General features: G+C 40.5%; 1 protein-coding gene across 6 annotated transcripts in view; it reads left to right on the top strand.

Annotated features, from left to right (window-relative positions):
- Nucleotides 1–24,004, top strand: part of Sorcs1 (sortilin related VPS10 domain containing receptor 1) — a 512,909-nt gene that overhangs the window by 319,741 nt on the left and 169,164 nt on the right. For all 6 annotated transcript variants that reach the window (XM_055591505.1, XM_055591507.1, XM_055591508.1 and 3 more), the window contains exon 4: nucleotides 8,892–9,050. In XM_055591505.1, the coding sequence (XP_055447480.1) occupies nucleotides 8,892–9,050 (159 nt within the window). The remainder of the gene's footprint in view (nucleotides 1–8,891; nucleotides 9,051–24,004) is intronic.

Here is a 24,004-nt window from a genome sequence, read left to right as displayed (position 1 = left end):
TAAAAGTGTTATCTGAAAAAGTTATGTTCTGTGATTGCATTTCCAAAGATATGTCTGTATCTTGGACTAATTTCATCTTTCAGAAGCAGCACAAATGGTGTAGAATGTTTAAAAAGAGAATACTGCTTTATAGAGCTATTGTTTTTAACACAGTACTTCAGAGACGTGGTTTAAAAACAAGCACTTTTTATTTTCTTATGATTCTATGGTTTAAGAAACTAGAAGGAGTCCAGCTAGGCAGTGAAGTTTCAGGCACACATGCTATTAGTGTGGGCTGATATCAGTGTTACTCCAGTTTCAATATGGTTTCTTCATACAGATAGTCAGAATTATTTAGTGGTTGGGGATCTCACCAACCTCAATAACTCTTCATGAAAGCATTGGTGTGCAATTAAGCTATAAAACTTCCAATCTGGGGGCTGGAGAGATGGTTAAGAGCCCTGAATGTTCTTCCAAAGGTCCTGAGTTCAATTCCCAGCAACCACATGGTGGCTTACAACCATTTATATTGAGATCTGACACCCTCTTCTGGCATGCAGGCAGAAAATTGTATAAATAATACAAAAGACACTCACACAATGTATTAGACACAAGGCAAATAAGTCATATATTGTTCTGAGAATTTCTGTCTCACTCCTTGGGATGATTAGCTTTTATCATCAACTCGACATGAGACAGAATCACTAACTAGGAAAGGAAGCCTCAATGAGGAATAGACTCAGTTAAAGTTTGCCTGTAGGCTTATCGATGGAGAATTAACTTGATTTACCTTAACTATGCTGGGAAGACCTGCTCCTTGTGGGCAACAACATTCCTTAGTCAAGAGATATTCAACTGTGTAGGATTAGAGAAAGAAAACTGAACACCAGCATCTCTGCATTTCCTGATTACAGATGTGATCTGACCAATTAATTCCCTAAGCTCCTGCCACTGTGATTTCCTTGCTAGGATGAAATGCAATTCAGAATAAACCCTTTTGTCAGTAAATTCGTTTTGTTAGTATAGTTTTACCACAGATACAGGAAATGAAGCTAAAACATTCCTTTTGCATAACCATAAATACTATCATTGAAGCAGGCTTTCGCTTGCATGTTTTAGCGCTTAGTTCCCACTGATATTGTTTTAGGAGGTTACAAAACCTCTAAGGGTATGGGTGGCTCTCAGAGCCCCAGGCTATCTGTCCAGCTGCCCAGGAACTTCACCATGACTTCCCCACTGTGGATTGTACCCTTCCAATGAGTAACTTAACATAAACCTTTCTTTCTTTAAATTGTTTCTGTCAGGTACTTAGTCATGGTGACATAAAAGTAAGTCATATACTAGCACTCTGATATTTATGGCCCATAGAAAAGTTATCTGTTCATCCTGATGACAGGAAAATTTATTGGGCTTGGCTATAGCTCTGTTTGTAGAGTGATTTCCTACCTTATGCAGAGCACTAGGTTTAATCCCAGCAGCACATAAAGAAGACATGATTATTTGAGTCTGTAATCCCAGCACTTGGGAATTGGAGGCATAAGGATCACGATTTGAAGGTAATCCAACTATATAGGGAGTTGGAGGCCAGCCTGAGCTACACTGTGAAAACAAATTTAAGTGTTTAACTTTCCTTAAAACTCAAGATTGTGAGACTATGTTTCAAGTAATTCCTGTACATAAGCACCAGTACAAGTGAGAAAAAAAAAAATAGTTCCTATAATTTTAACTAGAGACAGAGTACGAACTGGCAACCTATTTGTCTTGGGGCTTCTATTGCTGTGAAGAGTCACCATGACCATGGCAACTCCTACCATGAAAAGCATTTAACTGAAGGTGGCTTGCAGATGTGGTGCTGGAAGGGGCTGAGAGTTCTACATCTTGATCTGCAGGCATCAGGAAGGGAATGTGATTTACTGGGCCTGTCTTGAGCTTCTGAAGCCTCAAAGCCGGCCCTTCCCTCACCCACTACCTGCCTCCCCCTTAAGACATACTTCCTCTAACATGATTACACCTACACTTCCTGTGGGCCTATAGGGACCATTTTCATTCAAACCACCACACTGTCAGGTGACTGTATTTGAGAGTTAATAAGAAAATGATCAAAACATGAAAAGAAACAAAAAAGGAAGATAAAGCTTTTACTAACACGAATGAAACCAATGTATGCACACTAAGTGTGAGGAGGCTTCCAGCACTAACCTAGGAGGATCATTTCAGGAGAGATAAAACCTCAGGGTGCGTATCTTAAAGTTCTTGATAAAAACCTATACATTTGTAATTTCTTTCCTTCATATAAATAATTAGATAGTATATCTCAAAGTGGTTTAAAAATTCATACTGTTTTATATGTTCATGCTACTTCCATAACTTGAAAAAAATAATTTATGTATAAAAATATTAATCTATACTGTCGTAATTTTATATGAGTGATCATCAGAAAAATCTATTAAAAGTAATTGTTAATTGCATAGTTGCACATTAGTTAAATCAAATCCTATGTAGCCCTTTAAAATGATACAAGATAATACTTAATAACCTGTAAAATGTTTGCAATATTATGTATGAATAGAAACAAAAATATGAAAAAAACATTGATCCCAACAAAATGCATGCTCAGTAAATACCACCTTGCTTATTGTCACTGCCCTCATAGAGGAAAGGGAGGCCCAGACATATTCAAAGAGCTTTACTTTCAGAGCACCACAGAGACATGTGGCAGAGAAAATTTTCACATGCATGTCTCTGGACGCAAGCCCCACATGATTAACTGCTTGTTACCCTGCCTATATCTGGCTGTGCATCCTCTTAATAGAGGCCCAACAGAATCCGCAACAGTGGGAGCAGAGCCTCACAGTGACATGCTCTTTTAGAATTAGGATTCCCTAAGTTGCCTAGAGGGAGAGGATTGTACACAGTTATGTCATGGAACCTAAGCTATGATGTCCTATAATACTCTTCCTTGAAGTATCTTCCCATGTGTATAACCCAGGTCTTTTCCTTTCTGGTGAACTTACATATCTCTTGAGTATGCTGTAAGGTTGCCCAAATTAGTTTTTATAGAAGAAATTCTCATTATTGTTACACACAGTGAGATCGGGAAGTCTTCTGAGAAGCAGTGAAGACACCCAAGAAGGACTCAACTTGTGTGCTACTTGAAATTTTTTTTCTAAAAACTTCAAATTTCATTAAAAAGGTAAAAGGATGATAAAATAAACTCAGAATAAACTTCAGAATACAACACCAAAGTTTTCAAGCAGTTTCCCGGGTCATAAGTAGATGGCCTGTTACAATGGTTGTCTTCATCCCTGAGCATTGACTCACACTGCTGTGTTAACAAATAAGAGCATTATGCAGGCTTCACTGAGCTGAGAGAATACGATGTAGGGCAAGGGGCTGTGTTGCCTCCATTTTCTATAGACTCAGTTCTGTCAGAGTATATGTGGTCAAAACTCTCGTCCTTTAATCACCTTCCTGTCCTTCTTTGGCTATTATTTCTGCTTTAATGATTTCTTTTCCTTCAGTCATTTAGGAATCTGGGGTAACGTTCACTAACTCTGTCCTACAAAGAGCTGTCCATTGATAAACACTTATTGCCCTCACCCTCAGCTTTGAGAGAGGGTGGTGTTTATCCCACACTGGGAATAGGCAGTTTTTCCACCCACATTGGTCAGCAAATTACTTCCTTGCTCTGATTACATTTTGCTTAATTTGTTTTTAATTTCCAGGCCACAGGCTCGCAAATGGCCTCTTGTTTCATTTGTAGAGAAAAAATATTTGTGCTTAAACAAAACAGAGTGTCCATTGGCTGTCTTTATCACTTAGTCATTTTCTAGGTCATTATAAAATCCATTTGTTATGCACCTGTGATATGGCCGTTTGGAGCAAATCTAAGTCTTGAGAAAGACAAGAATGACATTTCCCAAAGCAATAGTATTATCAACTGCTTGAGTCTAGCCTGTGAATGACAAACAACAACGGAGCAAACACGTCATGAATTTCACATAATATGAATAACAAAAAATGAACACATTTTACATTAAAATCAAAGAAATGATGAAAACATATCTACCCATAAGTGGTGCTATTCTCCCTTTAGCCCTTTTCATCTAAAAAGGGGGATGGTTAAATTCCAAAGCAACATACCTAGGAGAAAACTATAAAACTAAATAATAGCATCATTTCTATGGCAACAAGGATGGCAGTAGATACCTGGAAAGATTTTAAAGTTGCCTGCCCTCTCAAGCAAGTCAAAGAGTCCAGATGCATTTAATTTTATAACACTTTTTATATTTGTCCATATGTGCATATGGACATACACATGTCACTGTACATATAGGGTGTCCAGAGAGCATCTTTCAGAATCAATTCTTCTTCCATGCAAAGATCAAACTCATGTAGTCAAGCTTAATGGAAAGCACCTTTACCCAATGAGCAATCTTGCTGGACCGCATTCAATTTTTGACTACACTAAGCTGTCAGAAGGAATACTACCAAAAGAAGAGAGAAGTGATGTATTTGAAATCTATAAATTGTATTTCATGTTCATTTGTCACCTCTAGGAAAAGCAAATAGAGTTTCGTCCTCCTTCTGAAGTGGATGAATGATTGCTTAGAGCTGGATCGCAGAAGCCTGTGCTCGGTTATTGACTTCCTATGGAAAACAATTCATCCACAGATGCAGTCAGTGCCATGTCTGCATGCCCCTCAAGGCATAGGTAAATGGGTGCTAATCACCACAGTCCATCTGAACAGAGAGTAATTATTCCTGTTCAAAGCAATCGCTTCCTCTTTTCTTCACCTTGCTCCTGTTCAAGCGGAGCAGCGGAGGAGGAATGAATTCCCAGGGCTGCAGGGACCCAGTGCTTTGCTCACTGGAAGGCACACACTAAGCGATTCAGTCCCTCATCTGTGGATTCATTAGCTGTTCACTACTATGGCTTTGTCTCAAGCAGACTCCATTCCCTAGAAAGCTACTCTGAAGAGTGTGAAAAAATAGGAGTTATGCCTTTTACAAAGTTGTCTTGAAAACCTGCTAGTTATCTCCTTACCCAGAATGAAGGTTAAGGATAGAAAAATGTCATTCATTCATAGTCACATGAGGAAGGTAGAGAGCCATCTTGAGCTAGTTAAAAACAAGAGAAAGATTGCTGAGTGGATAAATTGCTTGCTGCACAGGCATGAGGATCTGAGTTCAGATCCCTAGTACTCACCTTAAAAGATGGATTCAGCCATGTGCAACTGCAGTCACAGCACAGGAAGGTGATGATATGAGGATCCCAGGGTCTTGCAGGCCATCCCAGCTGACCTAATTGGTCAACTCCAGGTTCAATGTAAGATACTGCCTGACGAAAATAAGGTAGAGAACAATAGATGAAGACAATCAACGTTGTCCTTTGGCCTCTAAGCATGCACAAACACACACCACCACCATCACAACCATCACCACGTAAATAAATGAATCTAGATAGATAAATAAATAAGCTGTTAACAGATAAATTATAAGATAAATAAGTAAAAATGAGAAATGAATGAAATCTGATATTTTGAAAAATTGTTCATTAGGTTGAATTTAACTGTGTTGAAAAAAAAATACATTTGGATCTCTTCCTGGAGAAGACATAACTTATTTACAGATTGTCAAAATTGCCTATGTCCAAAGACTGACTTATTTATTATGTATTTCTCCATGTCTGTTAAAACTTTTCTGGGTAGATCTTGCTAAATTATTTAGTTACTTATTATTTTACTTATTTTTTGTAATTGACAAAATAGGAAGACAAACCTCAGTTCCTTTGAGGAACAATTATGAAAGAATTCAAGACTGAAATAACAAGATTTCCTTAGTCATGTAGCTTCTCATTAAGGATGTACTACATTCCAACCACTACACTAACTACAGCCTAATTAATTTGAAGGTTATGATTAATGAATTAAAATACATTGTTCATGGTTTTGTGTGTCAAAATTGTGCACTGGCTTTTATGCTTTCAATCCCACTGCAAAATTACATAGGATATAATGTTAAATACAAATACAATCAGTCACCATGTTGTGACATGGATCAAAAATAAAAAAGACAAATATATACGTAAAAAGTTGTTAGCGTGATTTATTTTAAAAAAAAAATAGGTAAACAAAGATAGCGCTATACTGATCTAACTTGTTTGTTCTGAGGAGATTTGTGTAGAAACTAGCCTGTGTGGTCCAGGCTTGTTAGGCTTTCAGGGGAAAGAAACACCTACCCTCCTAATGTTTCCAGCATGCAAATTACCATGTATAAGGTGTCCAGTGAACACCACATGGAGAAGATGAGGGTTTGATCTGTTTATTTTTTATTTTGTAGGGACAAAACCAAGAACTCCAGTCCCTAGTAATTTTATTTACGTGATAACAAATATCCATGTGTTAAAAATTATTGGAAATATTTCAGTCTCTTTCTAATGTTCCAGAGGCTACAACATAATTTTAAACAGTCTGATGAATATAGAGTATGCGTGCATACTGAACTAGTTTCAGTAAACTATAAATAAAAATTGCTTTGATTGGGGGGTATGGTGTATTCTTAATTTGGATTCCTTTTATTTACATGTCATGAGAAGCAGGTTGTGAAATGCAGAGAGAGTGCGTTCTAGTTAACTGAGAACAAGGAAATCAGAAGTGGGGGAGCATCACCTGGCTTGAGACCACTGACGACTATAAAGCAGGGCCTCTTTATAATATCATGAAAACTACTTTTTGGCAGTCGGATAAGAGGTAGTTACACTTTATTGTTGATTGTATTTAGGCACACAAGGCAGCATGATCATTTGATGGCATATTTGTGTTCTGAAATATGATGGCCTTTTTTATGTCCCAATAAACATGAAATCACCTGGAAATATTTCTGTCCATTTAGGAACTGTCTAAATGTTATTGTTTAATGCATGCACTAGATTTTAATGAAGCCACGTGAGTTTGTTCTTAGCAAAATATGTCCCCCTGTCAGTCATCAAATGGGGATGCTGTCTGTTTGGTGAACATGAGGTAGACAAACTCATAACTTCTTCAGAATTTAGGACAGCAGGCAGCACTTCACACTATGTGGGAGACAATTCAGTTCTGCATATGTTTCCTGTCTTTTTCTCTTCTCTGGAATCAACCCTTTTGTCTCCTTCAAGAAGAGGAAGTTAGAAAAATGACAAAGATCCTTAAGTTCATTTTAAGAACTTAAGAACCTTAAGTTTCTGAATAACAGAAGCAGAATCTGACAAGAGCTTCCAAATTGGGAGGGACTCTGTGTTTGCCTAGTATACTGCGCTTATATAGCATGACTCTATGTATTCCCTCTGTGTCTCTTTCTTTCTCCTTTCCTTCCCCTTTCCTCTTCTTTCTCTTCCTCCTCCTTCCTTTTCCTCCCTCTTTTCCTTGCTTACTGCTAAATCCAAGCTGCAATGATCTCTTATCACATACCCATACATTGAGCATATCTTTCATACTGAACCAACTAATAGAGCAGCAATTAATAAGTCAGTAGGGAAAAAGTCAATGGGTTGCATTAAGGAAGGCTGTCTGCAAATGTTAGGCACACACATTGATGGAGCCAAGGAGACCTATAGAGAGTAGGGAATGAGACACTTCATCACATATTCCTAGAGGCAGAAATTGAGAGAAAACAAGCAGTTCTCAAGGCAGCTCATCCATCTTTCTTCGATTGTGGTTATTCGGAATGTTCTAGCCAAGGGTTGGCATCCCACTGAGATTGCAAAACAAGCACCTGAAGCTATGAGTTTCCACAGATTTATAGCCCATGGGTGAAGGATGGAAACAGTACATCCTGCTATGCTTTCGATGGAGCTTGCATTCATGTCTTCGTAAACTATTTTAAATGTATTTCTAAGTCTATATTACTGCTTTTAAACCCATCCCTTCCTCCTTTTCTCCTTCTCTCCTTCTTTCCTCCTCCTTGTATCCTTCCTTTTCATTCATTCACACATTCATTCATTCATTCACTCATCAGTCAGACATTTGTTGAGTGTGTAATATAGGCTAAGCTTAGTCCAGCTACTAAGAATAGACTTGTGAGTAAAAGCATGCACTGACTCTCAAAAACCTTATGTTGAAATAGAAGGGACATAGAAAGAAGAAAATAAATGAATGCATAACATAGTAGGTGAGAAAATGAAAAAGATGACAGTGGAGTTAAAATCTACATACTAATACTCAAGAAAAAGTTCATGGGCCCACATTTTGACACAACACTCATAGACTCAAGCTAAAGGAAGAGTGACAATGTATTGTTGGTATGAAACTGGAGTGTGAACAGAACGAAAAGAATGCTCGTAAGTCTTCCTTTCCTACACATAAAGCAATCAGAGTGGCATTTTTATTTCCTCCAGATGGAGTGTGACCAAGGACATTATGAGGAAGAGCTAGGGTTAAGGGGATAGTAGGAAATGATTCAGGTTGACAAAGTAACTTTGTAGCTGGAAGCATGGGGAAGCGGAAGCAGGCCAATGTGCCTACTGCCAAGCCCTATATAGTTCAATACTCAGACCCATGCGATAGAATGAAATAACCAAACCTGCAAGTTGTCTATCGAACTGCACATATATGATCTAGCACATGCATGGATGCACATAAACAAATACAATTTTCATTTATTAGAAAAATGAATAACTCGTCAAAAAAAGGACACAGTTTCGCCCAAGAGTCCTATACAGGGGAGAGAGTACCATCTTCTGGTTTTCTCTCCCTCTCCACGATCGTCAAATGGTACAAATGGTTTTGTGGTGTTGTCTGGGTTAGGAGAGTCAGCACTGCAGAGTGCAGGTACTTCTCTGGCTAAGCGCCCTCCCTCTACCTTTTGAGCTTCTTGTGTCAACGTGATAGTTTGGTGCCATGTACCATGACTTGTTCTCTGTGGCTTTCCTGCAGATTATGCTGCTCACAGACCCGGAGATTGAGAGCAGCTTATTGATCAGCTCAGACGAAGGGGCAACCTACCAAAAGTACCGGCTGAACTTCTACATCCAGAGTTTGCTCTTCCATCCGAAGCAAGAAGACTGGATTCTGGCCTACAGTCAAGACCAAAAGGTGAGCTCACTTACCTTGCTCCACATGGTGGCACATCGCTGCCAGGAAAAAGGCCACTGGTTACTCACCTGCGAGTTTTATCTCAATGATTGTTTTTTCCCTGTGTAGCTGCCTGAGTACCAATGAGAACATCTCAGGTTGCTTGCTGTAACTATGTAAAAATATGAGAAAACATACAAAAGAAAGTTGAGATATCAAGAGAGAAAGTGTAGAGAGATAGTATGTAGCTTGGATGCAGTGATGCTCAGCCTTGCATCAAATACTGAACTAATGTACTTACGATGTAATGATATTTGTCTTAGTTCATACCACTGAAGGTTCCAGTTCATCCTGAGTGACCTTTGCTTTGGGCTTCTAGAGAGCTAGCACAGGATAGTGAGTCATAGGCAAACTCTGCCCTATCAGCCTGGGCACAAATGCAAGAGTCAGGCTTGTCCAGGATAACACAGATTCTTCAGGAGCTAGGTAGCCTAAGGACATCTTAAAGTCCTACAGCACCTGGGGAGAAACCTTCTAGTTCATGGAACATAGTTAGCCTTTAGCATCTGAATTGTAATAGATGCTGAGGGACTTAGGGGACACTGTCTTTCATGGAATCTGAGGCTGATTCATGAGTGTTCATAGATGATCATTTTGCTTGGTTCAAGACCTATTCATTTGCCTAGACCCTCAAAGAGAAGTTATTTTACTGAGGTTTAAAAATGGTAAAGGGTAACTTTTAAAAAGTGAGAGGACTGTTCAGTATCATCTTAAGACTTTTGTATTACATATTTTCTTCCCTTGGTGGCAGAATGGAAGGAGTAGCCTGCCTCTCCTAAAGCATTAAAGTTGTGCTACACACATGCGCTCATTTCTGTGCATATGCCCCATAACTGTTCCACTAGAGCTCATTCATTTTCTACTATTTATATTGTGTATGCGTTTTATAAATAAATTGTCTTTGCTTTTAAGGAACTTACCCTGTAATGTAGAGTGTAAGGTTAGGTATGGCAAGTGAAACTAAAATAGAAAAAAAAAAAAAGATAAAAAACATAGGCACACATGAGAGAAACTTGAACCAGTAAAGTTTAAAGGGCAAACAGGTGAGAGAGTGGCATGCCCTTCATGCAGTCATTCAACAAGGTCACTCTCAGAATCTTCCTAAGAGAAATGCAGTTTAGACATTACATGTGCGTAAAGAAATGTTGGGCTTTTGTGAGTTGGAGGAGATAGTAAATGTTCTAGTTATGTTGTCAACTCGACACAAGCTAGAGTCACCTAGGAAAAAAGACTCTCAGTTGAGGCATTGCCCAGCTTATACTGGCCTGTGTCTGTGAGAGATTTTCATGATTGTGGATTGAAGTGGAGGAGCCCGTCCCACTGTGGACACTGCTGTCCTTGGGTAGAGTGGGCCTGATCCGTGTAAGAAAGCTAGCTGAGCATGAGCCAGTGAGTGAGCCAAAAGGTAAGCTAGCAGGCAGTGTTCCTCTCTGCTTTGACTTCCTTTAGTGATGGATTGTGACCTGGAAGTGGAAGCCTAATAAATACATTCTTCCTCAGGTTTTTTTTTTTTTTTCCAGAAAGAAAACTAGAACACCAAGACTTTCTCTGTCTAAGTTGGTCTCAATGTGTGTAGTTCTCCCTGAAGGCACAGGAAGGCTGTAGGCAAATTCCCAAGGTCTCTAGTGACACTGGCATTTTGAAGCAAGCAAATTAACATCACAGGGTTGGAGTTCTATTCATGCTGTTCTCACTGCCAAGTCAAATGCACATTAAGCCTAAAAATAGGAAAGGTTTACCATTAGGAGTGCTTTTTTTTTCCTCTAGAGCAGCCTGGCTACCCTTTAACAGAATGTACAGTTTTTCTCTTTGAGCCGAGCTGCAGTGTGTTTGAGGCAATTAACAGGTAAAGACTGAGGTGCCCAGAGCAAAGGGTGTCGATCATTTAATCCACGGTTACTGTATTTTATTCAGCGGTGTATTAATGTCCCCTGCGATGCCAGAGGCACAGCAAAGGGCGGCGTCACCTAGCTAAGTAAACTAAATACCTTCACAGTCGTTCTGGAGGAGATAGCCCTTGACGTCCCAGCCCTTCATGCTTCCTATGTTCATTATGGCAAGCAAATAGCCCTGGAGGAGTGAGGACACCTGGCCTGTGGTTCCAACTCAGCCACTTATAGTGAACAGTATTTGGTGCTGTTTTTAAATGAAATTTTTGCCTTACATAGGTTTTGTATAGCTGTTTTTTTGAAGATTCACTTTCCATGTGATTGAAAACAATATTAGACTCCCCATCTTTCTAGGTTGAAATGTTGGCTTGAAGAAAATGATATCCAGGAGCTGTAAATTTATACAGACTCAGGAGATTAGTAGCTATGAGTTCAAGGACAAATCTAACAAGTCTAAAAAGACAGGGCACTCTGTGATGCACAAGAAAATGTAGGTGCTAGTGCATACATTATATGAACTTAATAACCGAAGTTCAGATGATAAAAGTTTAGTGACCTTTTGGCCTATAACCTCTGGAGGTTATAAGAAATTACTCCAGTAGAACAAAATTATGACAGATTTCTGCTGGTCAGGAGCTAACATGCTTTCCTCTTAAACAAAGAAAGAAGAATCTCATAAGTAATTATATAACGTTAGAATATTCATGTTCACAGGGTAGAATTTTTTGTCAAAAGCAGAGGGTTCGGTAAACTTTACTGCTAGGTGCACAGACTTGTGAAACCTGATCTTAGTTTTTGTGGATTGGCCTCTAATGGGCAATCGTGGGTTTTGTTTCCTTAGTTTAAAGACTTTGAAAAGTTGGGTCAGGACTGATATATTCTGAGCCATGATTTCTGCGGTCAAGCAGTATAAATGTATGGATGAGTTGGGGTTATGTGAGGGTTCGAACCAAAGGTTCATTTGATGAGCACAGACTTGATGAACACTGTGCTTTCAGAGTTTGAAGAATCCTAATCAACATTTGTTCTGTATGATGCGAGGAATTCAAAATTTGATAATTCAACAATTGTTATCATAGGCAGAATTGAGTGACTGTCCTTTGTTGATGTTGTATAAACAACAGAACAAGAGATCTTTGTTACAGTATATCGCCACTTTAACTTTTGATGGTGATATTTTGAAGTGAGCACATGAACAGAATCGGTCTTTTTATCTCTGTCTCTGGTTTCTCAAGAGAGAATCAAGGATCAATCATCTATGTGGTGGAACTGGACAACCTGCTCATTTGTGTAGAGAACGGAAAGGACTTACGTCAAGGTGTGAGGAACAGTGCATTATCTGGAGGGTAGTGGTCTGCTGCCATCAGAGAAGCTATGGTACTCTCAGGAGTTAAGGCGAGAGGGCTTCTGAACCAGCAGGTGGGGTCAATGATGCTGGCAGGAGAGCTCTGGCAATCATGTACAGACCACGGAATTTTTAGAACTGATAAGACTCAGCTCTGGACACCAAGGAGAGCTTGGTGTTGGCACTGGTTGGCCAGCATCTGCGATTTTTAGGAAAGAGGAACATTTGTTCTTGTGTATAAGTATTGTTCATCAGTTTTTCTCCGTGACAGCTGCTAGTGCTGCTGTTGCCAAGCTCTCAGCTAAGATCTTAGCCCCAGAGTGAGCTTTCCATCTGCTGGATACAGTTTCACGTCAAACTCAGGCAGACATGAAGGACTGATTCTTATAAAACACTGCGATGAGGTGCCCACCCATCCCATCTAAAGAGCGCCATCCTCGCCTCCCCTCTTCCTTCACTTCCTGTCTTCTCTGTACTTCGGGGCATATTTCTTCTAAACATACAGGACTTTTGTTTTTCTCTGACATTGATTTTTTTCCCCTCTGCTTCAAGAATGGGACTTTTAAGGCTCTGAGAAGATAATCTGGATCCTTAGTCTGGAAAGAGCCCATACTGTCTGAGATGCCTCTTTCTGCTTCATACTGCGTGACAAACACCTTGTGGTGGCCTTTGATATGAGCATTAGCAGGCTTCTGTTGGCCACATTTTTCCTTCTGGATCACAGTAAAGTTTTACTGGCCACCAGTTCAGTAGAATTTTTAAACAAATAAGTAACTGATAGTTAATCTTGGAGAAAATTTTATGCCCAAATGTCTTCCTCAGACTTAAGAGGATTATAGTGTTTTTGTGGTTTAGTATTTTTTTTTCCTTAGAGAGTAAAATCTACTAAGGATATTTCAGCTCAAAAGAAACAGCAAATTCATATACCAGAGCCCTCAAATGTTGTTATTATATTCATCCACACTAGGGGGTTGGGGCAAATTTCTAACAGAAGATTTGAGACTGAAAGTCAGGTCTCCAGCAGCCCCCAAAAGTAGGCTCACTATCTGGTTCCTAACATACCAATTAAAGACAAAAGTAACTGTGGAAAACAGAGTAGAGGGAAAGACATTTTCAATGGAACCAAACTGGTAGGAGAACCAAATAAATGGGTTCGGTGACCCCAAATCCACATTTTAAGTGCTGATAGTGACTTTAGGTTTACATAGAAAAATTAGGACCACAGGTAGGAGATATCAGAGTTAAGCATAGTCAAGGTGTGGGCTGGTTGATCACTGTCTCGGTTTGATTCAGCAGGGTGGTCACAAAAGCCCTTAGTAGTATTGTCACGGGGATCAGTGTGGCTCTCAAGATGTCACTTCTGATCTGTGTTGTAGTCTCATCATTGAGAGGAAGCTGTCTGTCCTTTCAGGTTTTGCTGTTCCTGGAATCCTAAGTGACTACAGGTTTGGAATGCTAATTAGACAAACGCTCCTTGAGTGATTACCATGCCTGTGTGCAGAAGGGAACAGGTAATCCAAAGTAGAGGAGAGATACAGAATGAAGGCAAAGATGCCAGAGCCATTTTGCTTTGCTTAGTCAATGGGACCAAGTGAAAAATCAATGTTGTTTTATTATTATTGTCCTATATCCTATTTTTTTTACTTATTTATGTTTGTGTATGTATGAATGTGTGCATGGGAGTGTGTGTGTGTGTGTGTGTGTGTGTGTGTGTGTGGCGCGCGTGCGCACGCGTGCAAGCGTGCGCCAGCATGCACATACAGACCATGGCAGGTGTGTGGAAGTCAGAGGACAGATGGGGGGGGTTGGTTCTCTCCTTTCACCATCTGAGTTCCCAATTTAATTTGGGTGATGAGGTTTGTGGCAAGCACTTACCTTTACCCGATAAGCCAGCCCTTCATTTTATTTCACTTATTTTGAGTTAATGCTTTTTAATAGCACGAGTTTTCAAGTATGTGTCAGATCTTCCCAGACCACTGCTCCTAGTGTAATGAGCTCTAGAAACACTGCAATGGCTACATTCACAGATAGTGTTTTCTAGCTATCTGCATCCCTCAGTCCAGACTGGTTAGCACATAAAGAAGACTATCACAGTTCCTATAGGGACTTGACAAGCAGCCCTTTATTGTTTATTTCTGCAGCTTACACAGGAGGCACATTTTGTTGTTCGTTTCTTTGTATCTGAAAACAGAACAGACAGGAGAAAGGACCTGCCTTGCCTTACTTCATTCCTGGATTTCACTGACTTTCTTTCCTTAATACGTGAATCCACCCAAGGGAGCCTTGGCAGCAGGCTCAGGCTGCCAGATTACATCTTTATTTTAATTTGGCAATAAACTAGTGTACAAACTGTGCTATAAAACATTGCCTCCAACGGCATCTCTCAGTCTGTCTTAAACACCTCACTAAACATGATGTGTTGGGAAACATTCGAAATGAGAGAAAACAAAGAGCAGATGTGACTGCAATGGAACAAAAAACGAGAGAAAGAAGCAGGAGCAAAATAGAGGAATGTACACGTACCTCGGCAATGTGGAGCACACCAGGTAGGGGGCTCTTTTCTCAGTGAGGGCTTGTGTTGGAGGAGCAGTTTAGTAAACAGACAATACCCCATCGTAATATCTTAGGGACACCATGAATGCTGCCAGGACTTGAGGAGCTTTTGGTGGGAGGCTCCTGCCCTCTTTAGCTGCCTGGCTCCTTCCTCAGGCAGGCAGAAAAGGGTTCCTTGCCACTGACCTTTATTCAAAGCAGCTTTCTGGCTCTGCCTTCTTTGTACCTGTCCGGAGACAACAAGGTCGTGGGATCCCACCCCGCTCAGATGGGCAAGCAGCACAACTGCAGAGAGCACGCAGGGGCTGGGCAGTGTGCACGTGGAGGGCAGGGGTCATGTGCAGAAGTCCAGGCCGCACTAGCTTCAGCCACTTTCCTGCTTCATGGGATGACAGGGCCAGTGTCCAGACCTCTTGGCTCATTTGGGAGAAGGAATCAGGCTTCAGTTGTCAAATTAAACTTTTTTTTTAAAGTGCCACTGTTTACAACCAACAGAGAAATTTTGAAAATGTGTGTTATAATGCATAAAGAAACCCCATGAACTGACCCAAATTGGTTCCCAAGCCACTTTTTATTTCTTCTTTTTTTTTTTATTTTCCTCATTTGCTCTTATTTCTGGAAAACTTCTTTTAGAAGATGTTAATTTGTTTTATGATAGTAAAGGTAGGTTACTTGGAATGAGGAGGGGACCATTGGGAGGTCATTGAGACAAGATGGACTAACAAAGGAGTGAATAACAATAACAATACCACTTTCATATATGTCTACACATATATGAAAATGTCAGAATTAAACCAATTTCTTGTACAACTAATACATGCTTATATGAACAAAAACAATTGTATCCAAGTAACTGATCAGTTCTGTGCCGGAAAGACCAAGGACAGTATTTTTGATACATACTTTGTTCTATTCTACACCATTCATAGGTTTATACTGTGCTACTTACGCTGTTTTGAATTTTAAGTTTGTGTATAAAATAATGGGTTTTTTCACTCCATCTTCAGAAAAATGTGTAAGGACATACCTTGTGTGCAGTCACTCACCTGTCCCATTGCCTTGTCCTGTATCCCCTCCTCCACTCAGCCGGGCTCTCTTTCTTCCTTCTCCCTCTAAGTTCTGTAAGTACAAGGAACTTCCTCTGTTCTGTACAGTGCTGTCGGATCTCTTAGCCATCTTCCCCTGGTACAAGCAGCCAATGTTGCTAAAAGATATTTTACATCTCCGGGCATCACTCTATAGAACCAAGAACGAGCTTTTATTGCTTGCAACACTCTATTTCCCACTTGCCTTGAAATCTTACCTGGTGAGTGAGAGAACTTGGAACACTCAGTGCTAAATGGAGTCTCTCTATCAGATCCCTCCCCTGAGAGCTCAGGGAACTGTGAAGAAGAGGAGGTGAAAAGAGTGTAAGAGCCAGAGGAAAAGGAGGACTCCCGGAAAACAAACCCTGCTAACTCAACATGATTAAAGTTCATATGAACGCACAGAGACTGAGGCAGCACTATCGCAGTCTGTACCGTTTCCTCTCTGCATATGTGATGGCTTCCAGTTTAGTGTTTTTTAAGGGATTCCTGAGAGTTGAAACGAGTACATCTCTGATTCTGGTGTCTTCTCTGGGGCTTTTTTCCTTCTGTTGGTTTGTCTTGTCCAGCATCCTACTGATAGTTTTTTGTTTTATCCTCTTTTATGTTGTTATATTAGTTTTAAAAATATGAATGAATGAATGAATGAATGAATGAATGAATGAATGAAAATCTACCCACTAAGGTAAAAGTTAACAGCTGAACTGTCACCCGTACCTGCTGGAAGAGGGGAAATCAGTTTTCTCCAATAGAGTGATGTTGGGTATATCAACCACTCCTGAACAGACCTCATGTTCAAGAGTAATTGACTAACATACAATGAACTCTATATTTTTGTTTTTTTTTTTAATGGGGTGTGTGTGTGTGTGTGTGTGCTTTGATTTGCTTACAGTTTAGTGGAGTTTTTGTTTTGTTTTAAAGAATGGTTTTGTTTTCTTGTTTTCTGGGGGGAGGTTGTTATTGTTTTGGACTTTGTTTTTGGAGAAAGAACTTAAAGTTGAATGGGTAGGGAGTGGATAGAATATTGTAGGACTGGGGGTAGGAGAAGAATATGATCAAAATATATTGAAATTTAAATTTTGTTCTCTCTCACACACGCACATATATACGCACAAACATGTGCACACATATAATTTGAAACCTAGGTTTTACTATGAAGGATACCCTGAAGCATTTGTTTATCTGAGTCTGGGTTATTTCACCTAACATCACAATTTTTATTTGTATACTCTATTTTTACTTTTCTGCAAATTCCTTGGTTTCTGCATCACTTGTTCTGAAGCAGCAAAAATCCATGAAATAATATGCAGGAAATCTTTTTCATTCCCATTCTCTTGTAGATGCAGAAAGATCACAAATTCCTGATAAAATAGGAAACTCTAATCATACACATTGGCTGCACTTTTAACACTTGGCACATATGTGTCAGGTACATTGCAAAGCTGAAATTTGTTTTGTAAGGAAGGAATCAGGCTGCTGATAACATACCTGAAGTACTAAACATTAACAGTTGACATTCTATACATACAAAAAAAATCTATTGATATAAAAGGGAAAATGTATTTGCAACATGTTTGATAGGCAGTGACCGGATTTTAGTTACTCTCACAAAGGGGCATTTTAAGGATTACTTTTAGTTCCCTCTTTCTCTAGGCTTTATTAACAAGTTGTCTCTTTTTTTCTATTTTCGTGTATTGGTCTATGTAATTTGTGTTTTGGTGTACACGTTTGTCTATATGTTTCACCTCTCTCACTCTTTCTCTCTCTCCCTCTGTATGTGTGTGTGGGGGCATCTGTGGACACCTAAGTGTGTTGCTCGCTGTTCCAGAGCTTGCCAATTCTGGCTATTCTAGCTATCCAGCTTGCTCTGGAGACCCTCCCTCTATGCTTCCCAAGTACCGAGATTGCAAGTACCTGGAAGGTATTACTGACTTTTACATAGGTGCTGGTATAGAATGCTGAGTCCTCAACTTGTGCCATAGCCACTCTATTCACGATCCAACTCCTCAGCCCCACACAGTTTTATATTCCTGTAAAACAAAATCCAGACTTCTCCTAGCGTTCATCCTGGCTCATTCAAGCACTGTGCCTTCTCGGGAAGTCCTGACTACTTTATAGGAGAGTAGATGAGCTTTGAGAATTTTCACATCCTTAATCAGGAACATTGATGAGCAATAGAGGAAATGGGTGAGATGCCAGCTCTCCTCTATATCAGGCCTACTATTGGCTAGGTAAATGAAGGTCAGTAGGGCCACTCAACTTTGTAATTTCCTCAACCAGAAAGTGGAAGAAATGATGGCAGAACCTGCCGCGTGGGACTGGTTGAAGATGCAAAAATAATGTAAAAAAGGCAACATGGAATCAGGCACATAGCAAGCAGTGCATGACTGACAGGCGGCATATTATCCAATCACCTAGGAGAAGGCAGACCCAGGAGCTGTAACTTGAATTAGCCTCATGCACAGCCTGCCTTAGACCAACTTCTTCCTAGGATGTGAGCTATAGAGAGTTTTCCTTAGTGAACATCTTTTTAGTCAATCAGTGAAAGCAGTCATGAAAAGAACCCAGATGAACCACTGCATGGTGCTTGGGAAATATTATTGATTATAATAACGTTAAACTATTGAATATTAAAGTAGTGATATTCACAGTAATTTTATTTTCTTTTGAATAGAATGGGCAGCTGCTCAATGTCAAAGGATAAGAGGAAGATAAAAGAGCAGAGAATCTCAGAACTCAATAACAAGTTTTCAAATAGTTTCTGTACAAGCATACTTACAAAACACCTACCTACCTAATGCTGTTGCCTTTACTGGAGGCTCTGCTTTAAGTAAAATGGCCCTTGGTTATTTCTATGAAGTTGTGTATAATACCATGCTGATTTGGCAGGATTTCCATGGGCTTGAAATTTCCCAATGTCAGAGCTGATTTCTAATCTCATGAATATGTAAATAATTTAAGTAACCAAGTTAAAAACTGGTGATTAGAGTGAAAACCCAGGAGCTCAGTAAATGTCAACCCCGATCCTTGTTTATAAAACAAATTCTCAAGCTAAAATGCCATCTTATGCAAACAAGGGTGGCCTGTGTTTAATGAGGATACCTTGTTTAACAGGTTGTATCATCATTTTCAAATGCTACTCAGAACAATTTTATCTGTACCTAAGGATTTGAAAGAAATTGACCACAGGAAGAAAGATAAATGGAAATTTCAAAGCAAGTAGTTGGAATTAATATTTAGAGTAAGCACAATCATCCTGTTTAGTGACTACATGGGCTTAAAAATAGAGGAAATATGTTTGCAACTTTTTAGTCTCTCCTTTTTTGTCCTATGCAAACCCTTTATTGTCTTTAAGAATCTTTGAGGCACAAATTCTAACCCCCCTGCTGTATGTGTGTGTGTGTGTGTGTGTGTGTGTGTGTGTTTGTGTGTGTGTGAAGTACCTTCAGATCTTAGCGCATAACAAATGTTTCCAAATCAGAATAAGCATTGTCCACACCTTGACCTTTCCTTAGCCACCAGATCCAGTTGCCCATGTCTAATCCCCAGTCCTCAGAGTGTCAATCCCTACCATAGGGGCTTTGACAGATCTCAGTGACTGCTGAGGAATGACCAGTGACAGAGCTGACAAATCCTGCCACAGGAGAGACTGATGGAGCCGACAGCATGTGTCATCATTCCCTCTCACTCTCCAGCAGAAAATCCTGCCAGCTCATCCTCCATGCTCCTTTAACTTTGCTGATATTTGCGTCAGTCACCATGAGCCCCCACAGGTTGTTATCCGATTGTGCCTACTTGTCACACTCCGTCTGTAGTCCAGTTACCTCATTTTAATTTATATACCCAGTAACACAGGGCCTCTTGATGCTGACCACAAAACAGGAACAAGCTTCCTAACTTTGCTGCTCTTCTCAATTCCCCAGCATAACCCGTTCTCCTGAAGCAGGCACCTCTCCCAGAAGCCTCAGTGCTTAGCAATTTTAAATGCCCTCCAAGGCCCACCTTTATAGATTTTATAAATTACCAATTTTTCCTCCTAAGTAGACTACCCCAGCACTCTGAACAAATGTATAATACATTGGTTGTGGTGACTCAGGGAATATAGTCTATTCTTGAGAAACATCTGCTCAGTTTAGATGGTGAAGGAGTTTGGGGCAGAAGTTGTGGTTCTGTCCCTGGAGATGTGCAGTATCACCCAGGTAAGGTTAAGCTTCCCCAGATCTCAATGATGTTTTGTCAATGGAATGGTGTAATGGAATTTGAGTTGCTCCTAGGCTGAGTCCAGGCCCTTCTGGCTCCATGGAAAGCCAGAGAATCATCACTTAGCTCTGCAGCTTGTTCTATGGATGGACTCCTTTCCCTCCTGTTAACTATGATGAAAGCTGAAACTTGATATTTGCAACACCTTCAGTCTGGCATTAGAAATTTATTTTGAGTCCTTGAGGTGCCATCTCTTTCTTGCTGAAGAATAAAGGAAGAACAGCCAAAACTGGAGAGCCAAGAAGTAGATGGGTGCTTTGTACCAAGGCCACCCCAGGGCAGTATTAGGATGAGGCAAATAAATAGAATTGGCAGGGTTTTCTGTCAGCCTGCTCAAGAAGTGCAGTCTGCAGGCCCCCTGCCTCCAAAACATCAAGGGCCTAGTAAGAAAGAGAAGTAATCATGAGTCCCTGAAAGGAGTCCGCTGCAGGGAGCATGCCCCCAACCAAGGTCCCTTGAAGAGCTGTGTAGGAGAAGCCCAGGAAACTGTGCCCTGACTGTGGACGCTGCTCTAGGAGGCTTTGTGATGAACAGCATCTAATCCCATCAGCCAGAGGCTGAAAATGTGTTACCATGACTCTTAGCTTCAGTGCGATTGTCTTTCCGCCACTTTCTGTGGAGCTGGCCTTCTTCCACCACATTCCTGGTGACAAAAGACAATCCCACATGTGCGCTTGACTATTCATCTCAAAGGGAAGGTAGCCTCATCCAACTTAGCAGTGGTGAAAGGCATTCCAGGACAGTGAAAACTGTAAACATTTGTGTCAATGTAAGAAAGCTGGATTTCGCTTCTACCAGCTGAGAGGAAACATTTGATTTTGATTGAACCAATATGGGAAATGACAGTAGGAAGTGGCTGCCTTATCCCCTTCTTCACTGGTCTCATTTTCATGTTATTAAGAATCTTTTGTAAAGTCAATACAATTTATTCTTTCTCATAGTCAAGCTCTGGGATGCTCCTGTGGCATTCTGCTCTGTCACACTTGTCCGTCATCAAACTTACAGATCCTGGGCTTACAAGGGAGGACACCATAGATACCTGACAGATGGCTCCAGATCACAAGAAAACTAGCTCTTGGTACTGTTTCCTTCCTTTACAGTCAAATGTATTTTTTATCATCACCTTTCCCACATCAGACAAAAGCAGATGTGAAAACAAGCCAGTGTGAGAATTCTTCCCCTGAACCTTCAGGGGAGGAGTGTGACAGGAAAGAAAAGTGTTGACAGGCCCAGACCAGCTCTCAATAAGCTTGGAGTACAGAGGAATGATGGGCTTGTGATCATTAAGTTATGTTTGCTAAAGCAGATAAGTAATCTCAGAAATTGTACAGTGATTTTAGACAGAAAAGATTTTCTGCCTCATATTCTTAACCAGATTTTCTCCCTGCTACTGCCTATGAGACATTTCTGCTACGTCTACTCTTTCCACATACATTGTTAGAAGAATCACACCAAAGACTATGTAAGCTTTATTTCTGAGTCTATGACGATGGAGGGTTAGTAGATGAACATTGCCCTCCTAAGAGTAGCTCAAATGCTCTTCCTTTCTCTTCCACAATTCTCCTCCCTCTTTTTTTCTGGAGGCTTGGCATTATTGGAGAAAGCAGCTGCTGTTTTCTCTCATGTGACAGATAGTAATGACACTTCTCAGCTCTGTGTTCTGACAGTCAAAGAAACCTTGAAGCTGGAGACAGGCAGGGAGGGAAATAAATCTTATTTAGGTGCTGCCAACACTATGAATTTTATTAAAGGGCATTGAATTCTTCTTCAGGAAAAGCTGTGGCACTGGCAGCTGAACCTGAGTCAGTGTAGACGATGCTTTGATGCTGTTCTGTTCCTGTCTTTGCTCAGAACTTTGCTGTCAAACTCTGCAGGTTTAATTAACATATGAACATGAATGGCCAAGAGTTGTTGTTTTCTTCCTTTCTTGCTGTAACACCAGGCTGGACAACTAAGTTAGGGAGAAAATGTTTGAAGTAGTAATCGCAGCATGTAAGGCAGCTTTCTCTAGGGTATGCATGCAAGGACCCACATGTAAAGCCTTAGGACCTTCAAACGTATCTGATAAGATATTGGCCTTGAGCTGTATATCCATGGAAACAAAATATTTTCCTCTCTCCATATTATTATTGTTTATACATTGAAACCTGAGCTTTTTATATTCTTCATATTCACAATAAGGGAACTTCACTATAAAACATCAATACATTTTACCCTGATCTTCTACCACATTCTAGGTACCTGTGGATACAGAAGTGTGGGATTGGTTGCCTGTGAAAACTTTTCTGTCTCTTTAAAAAGTTGGAGAATACTCTTAGACATTCCAAGTTAGTATTTTATGTGGGTAAATATTCCACTTTCCACTGTCATATGATAGTTTTGGAGGCAACTAAAACAGCCAAGTACAGGCATGTGAACAGTAGTTGGAAGGTATGTGCTGTTGGGCAACAGGTCTTTGGAGAATGAGGCCAGAGAGAACCTATGTGTGCATAGGAATGCTTACAGAGAAGGAGCCTTTGGATGTAAGCATAAGAGAAAGATCAGCACTCACGGACAGAAGTCCGTACGTAGCCTTTGGCAGAATAGTAGTGCTGGTAAACGCATAGCAGAGCGATGTGGCCAGGTGTGTGGGGAAAGTGAACAGGCTTATCCAGTAAGACCAGAAGGTCAAGGGTCGCTTCCCAGAATGGAACTGTGAAGGATGCTACTGAGTTTCATAAGACAGACTTGGTTTACTGGACTGCTGTGCTTGCCTGCTGCGTAAGGTTCCTCTAAATGTTCAGAAACAACAAAGCAGCCATTTGAAGACATATACCACTAACAGACTAAACTGACAGTTCCATAAGCTCTGAATCTGAACTAGTAGGTGAAATTTAAAGGACAGAGACAAAAATAGAACTATGCTTACAGAAAGGAGCCTAGTATAGCTGTCTTCTGAGAGGCTTCACCCAGCAATGGATGAAAACAGATACGGAGACTCACATCCAAACATTGGCCAGAGCACAGGAAGACTTGTGGAAGATGAGGTGGACAGAAGGACCTGGAGATGACAGGAGACCCACAAGAAGACCAACAGAGCCAACTAATCTGGACCTAGAGGGGTTTGCGGAGACTTAAGCACCAACCAACAACCATGCATGGACTGGACCTAGGCTCTCTACACTTATGTAGAGATAGGCAGTTTGCTCTTCATGGGGGTTCCTTAGTAAGGGGAGTGGGGGCTCTCTCTGAAAAGGACACTGTTGTATGCTTTTTGAGCACTTCCCCCTGGTGGGAGGCTGCTTTGCCAGACCACTGTGGAGAGCATGTGTTCAGTCCTGATGAGGCTTGATGTGTTGGTGGGAGGGGGATCCCTTTTTGTGAGGGATAGGGGATGAGGGATAGGGGGAAGAGGGAGGAAGGATGGGACTGGGAGAAGAGGCAATGATTGGGATGTAAAGTGAGTTAATTAAACAAACAAATAAACAAACAAAGCATAGACAACAGCAGCACCCAACAATTCTTTAACAGAGATGAATTCTCTGTGGACACACTGGTGACAGCACTGCCTATTCCATATGAAACTTCAGAGCTTCTATGTCATTCTTGGAGAATCTGTGTTTGTCCAGCTTTCACACAAAGAACTATCACTTTAAGCCACCTTGGTTCTACTACATTTGCATCCTGAAATACAGACATTATTGCATATTTACACTTAGACCACAATGTCATGAATTCTCTACACTTTAAGCTCATCAAAAGAAGAGAGCTTGGGTTGGAGAGATGGCTCAATGGTTAAGAGCA

Source organism: Psammomys obesus, unplaced genomic scaffold, assembly GCF_907164565.1.
Source record: "Psammomys obesus unplaced genomic scaffold, mPsaObe1.curated_primary_1811, whole genome shotgun sequence".
Lineage (NCBI taxonomy): Eukaryota > Metazoa > Chordata > Mammalia > Rodentia > Muridae > Psammomys > Psammomys obesus.
This window is presented reverse-complemented; position numbering and strand designations above follow the sequence as displayed.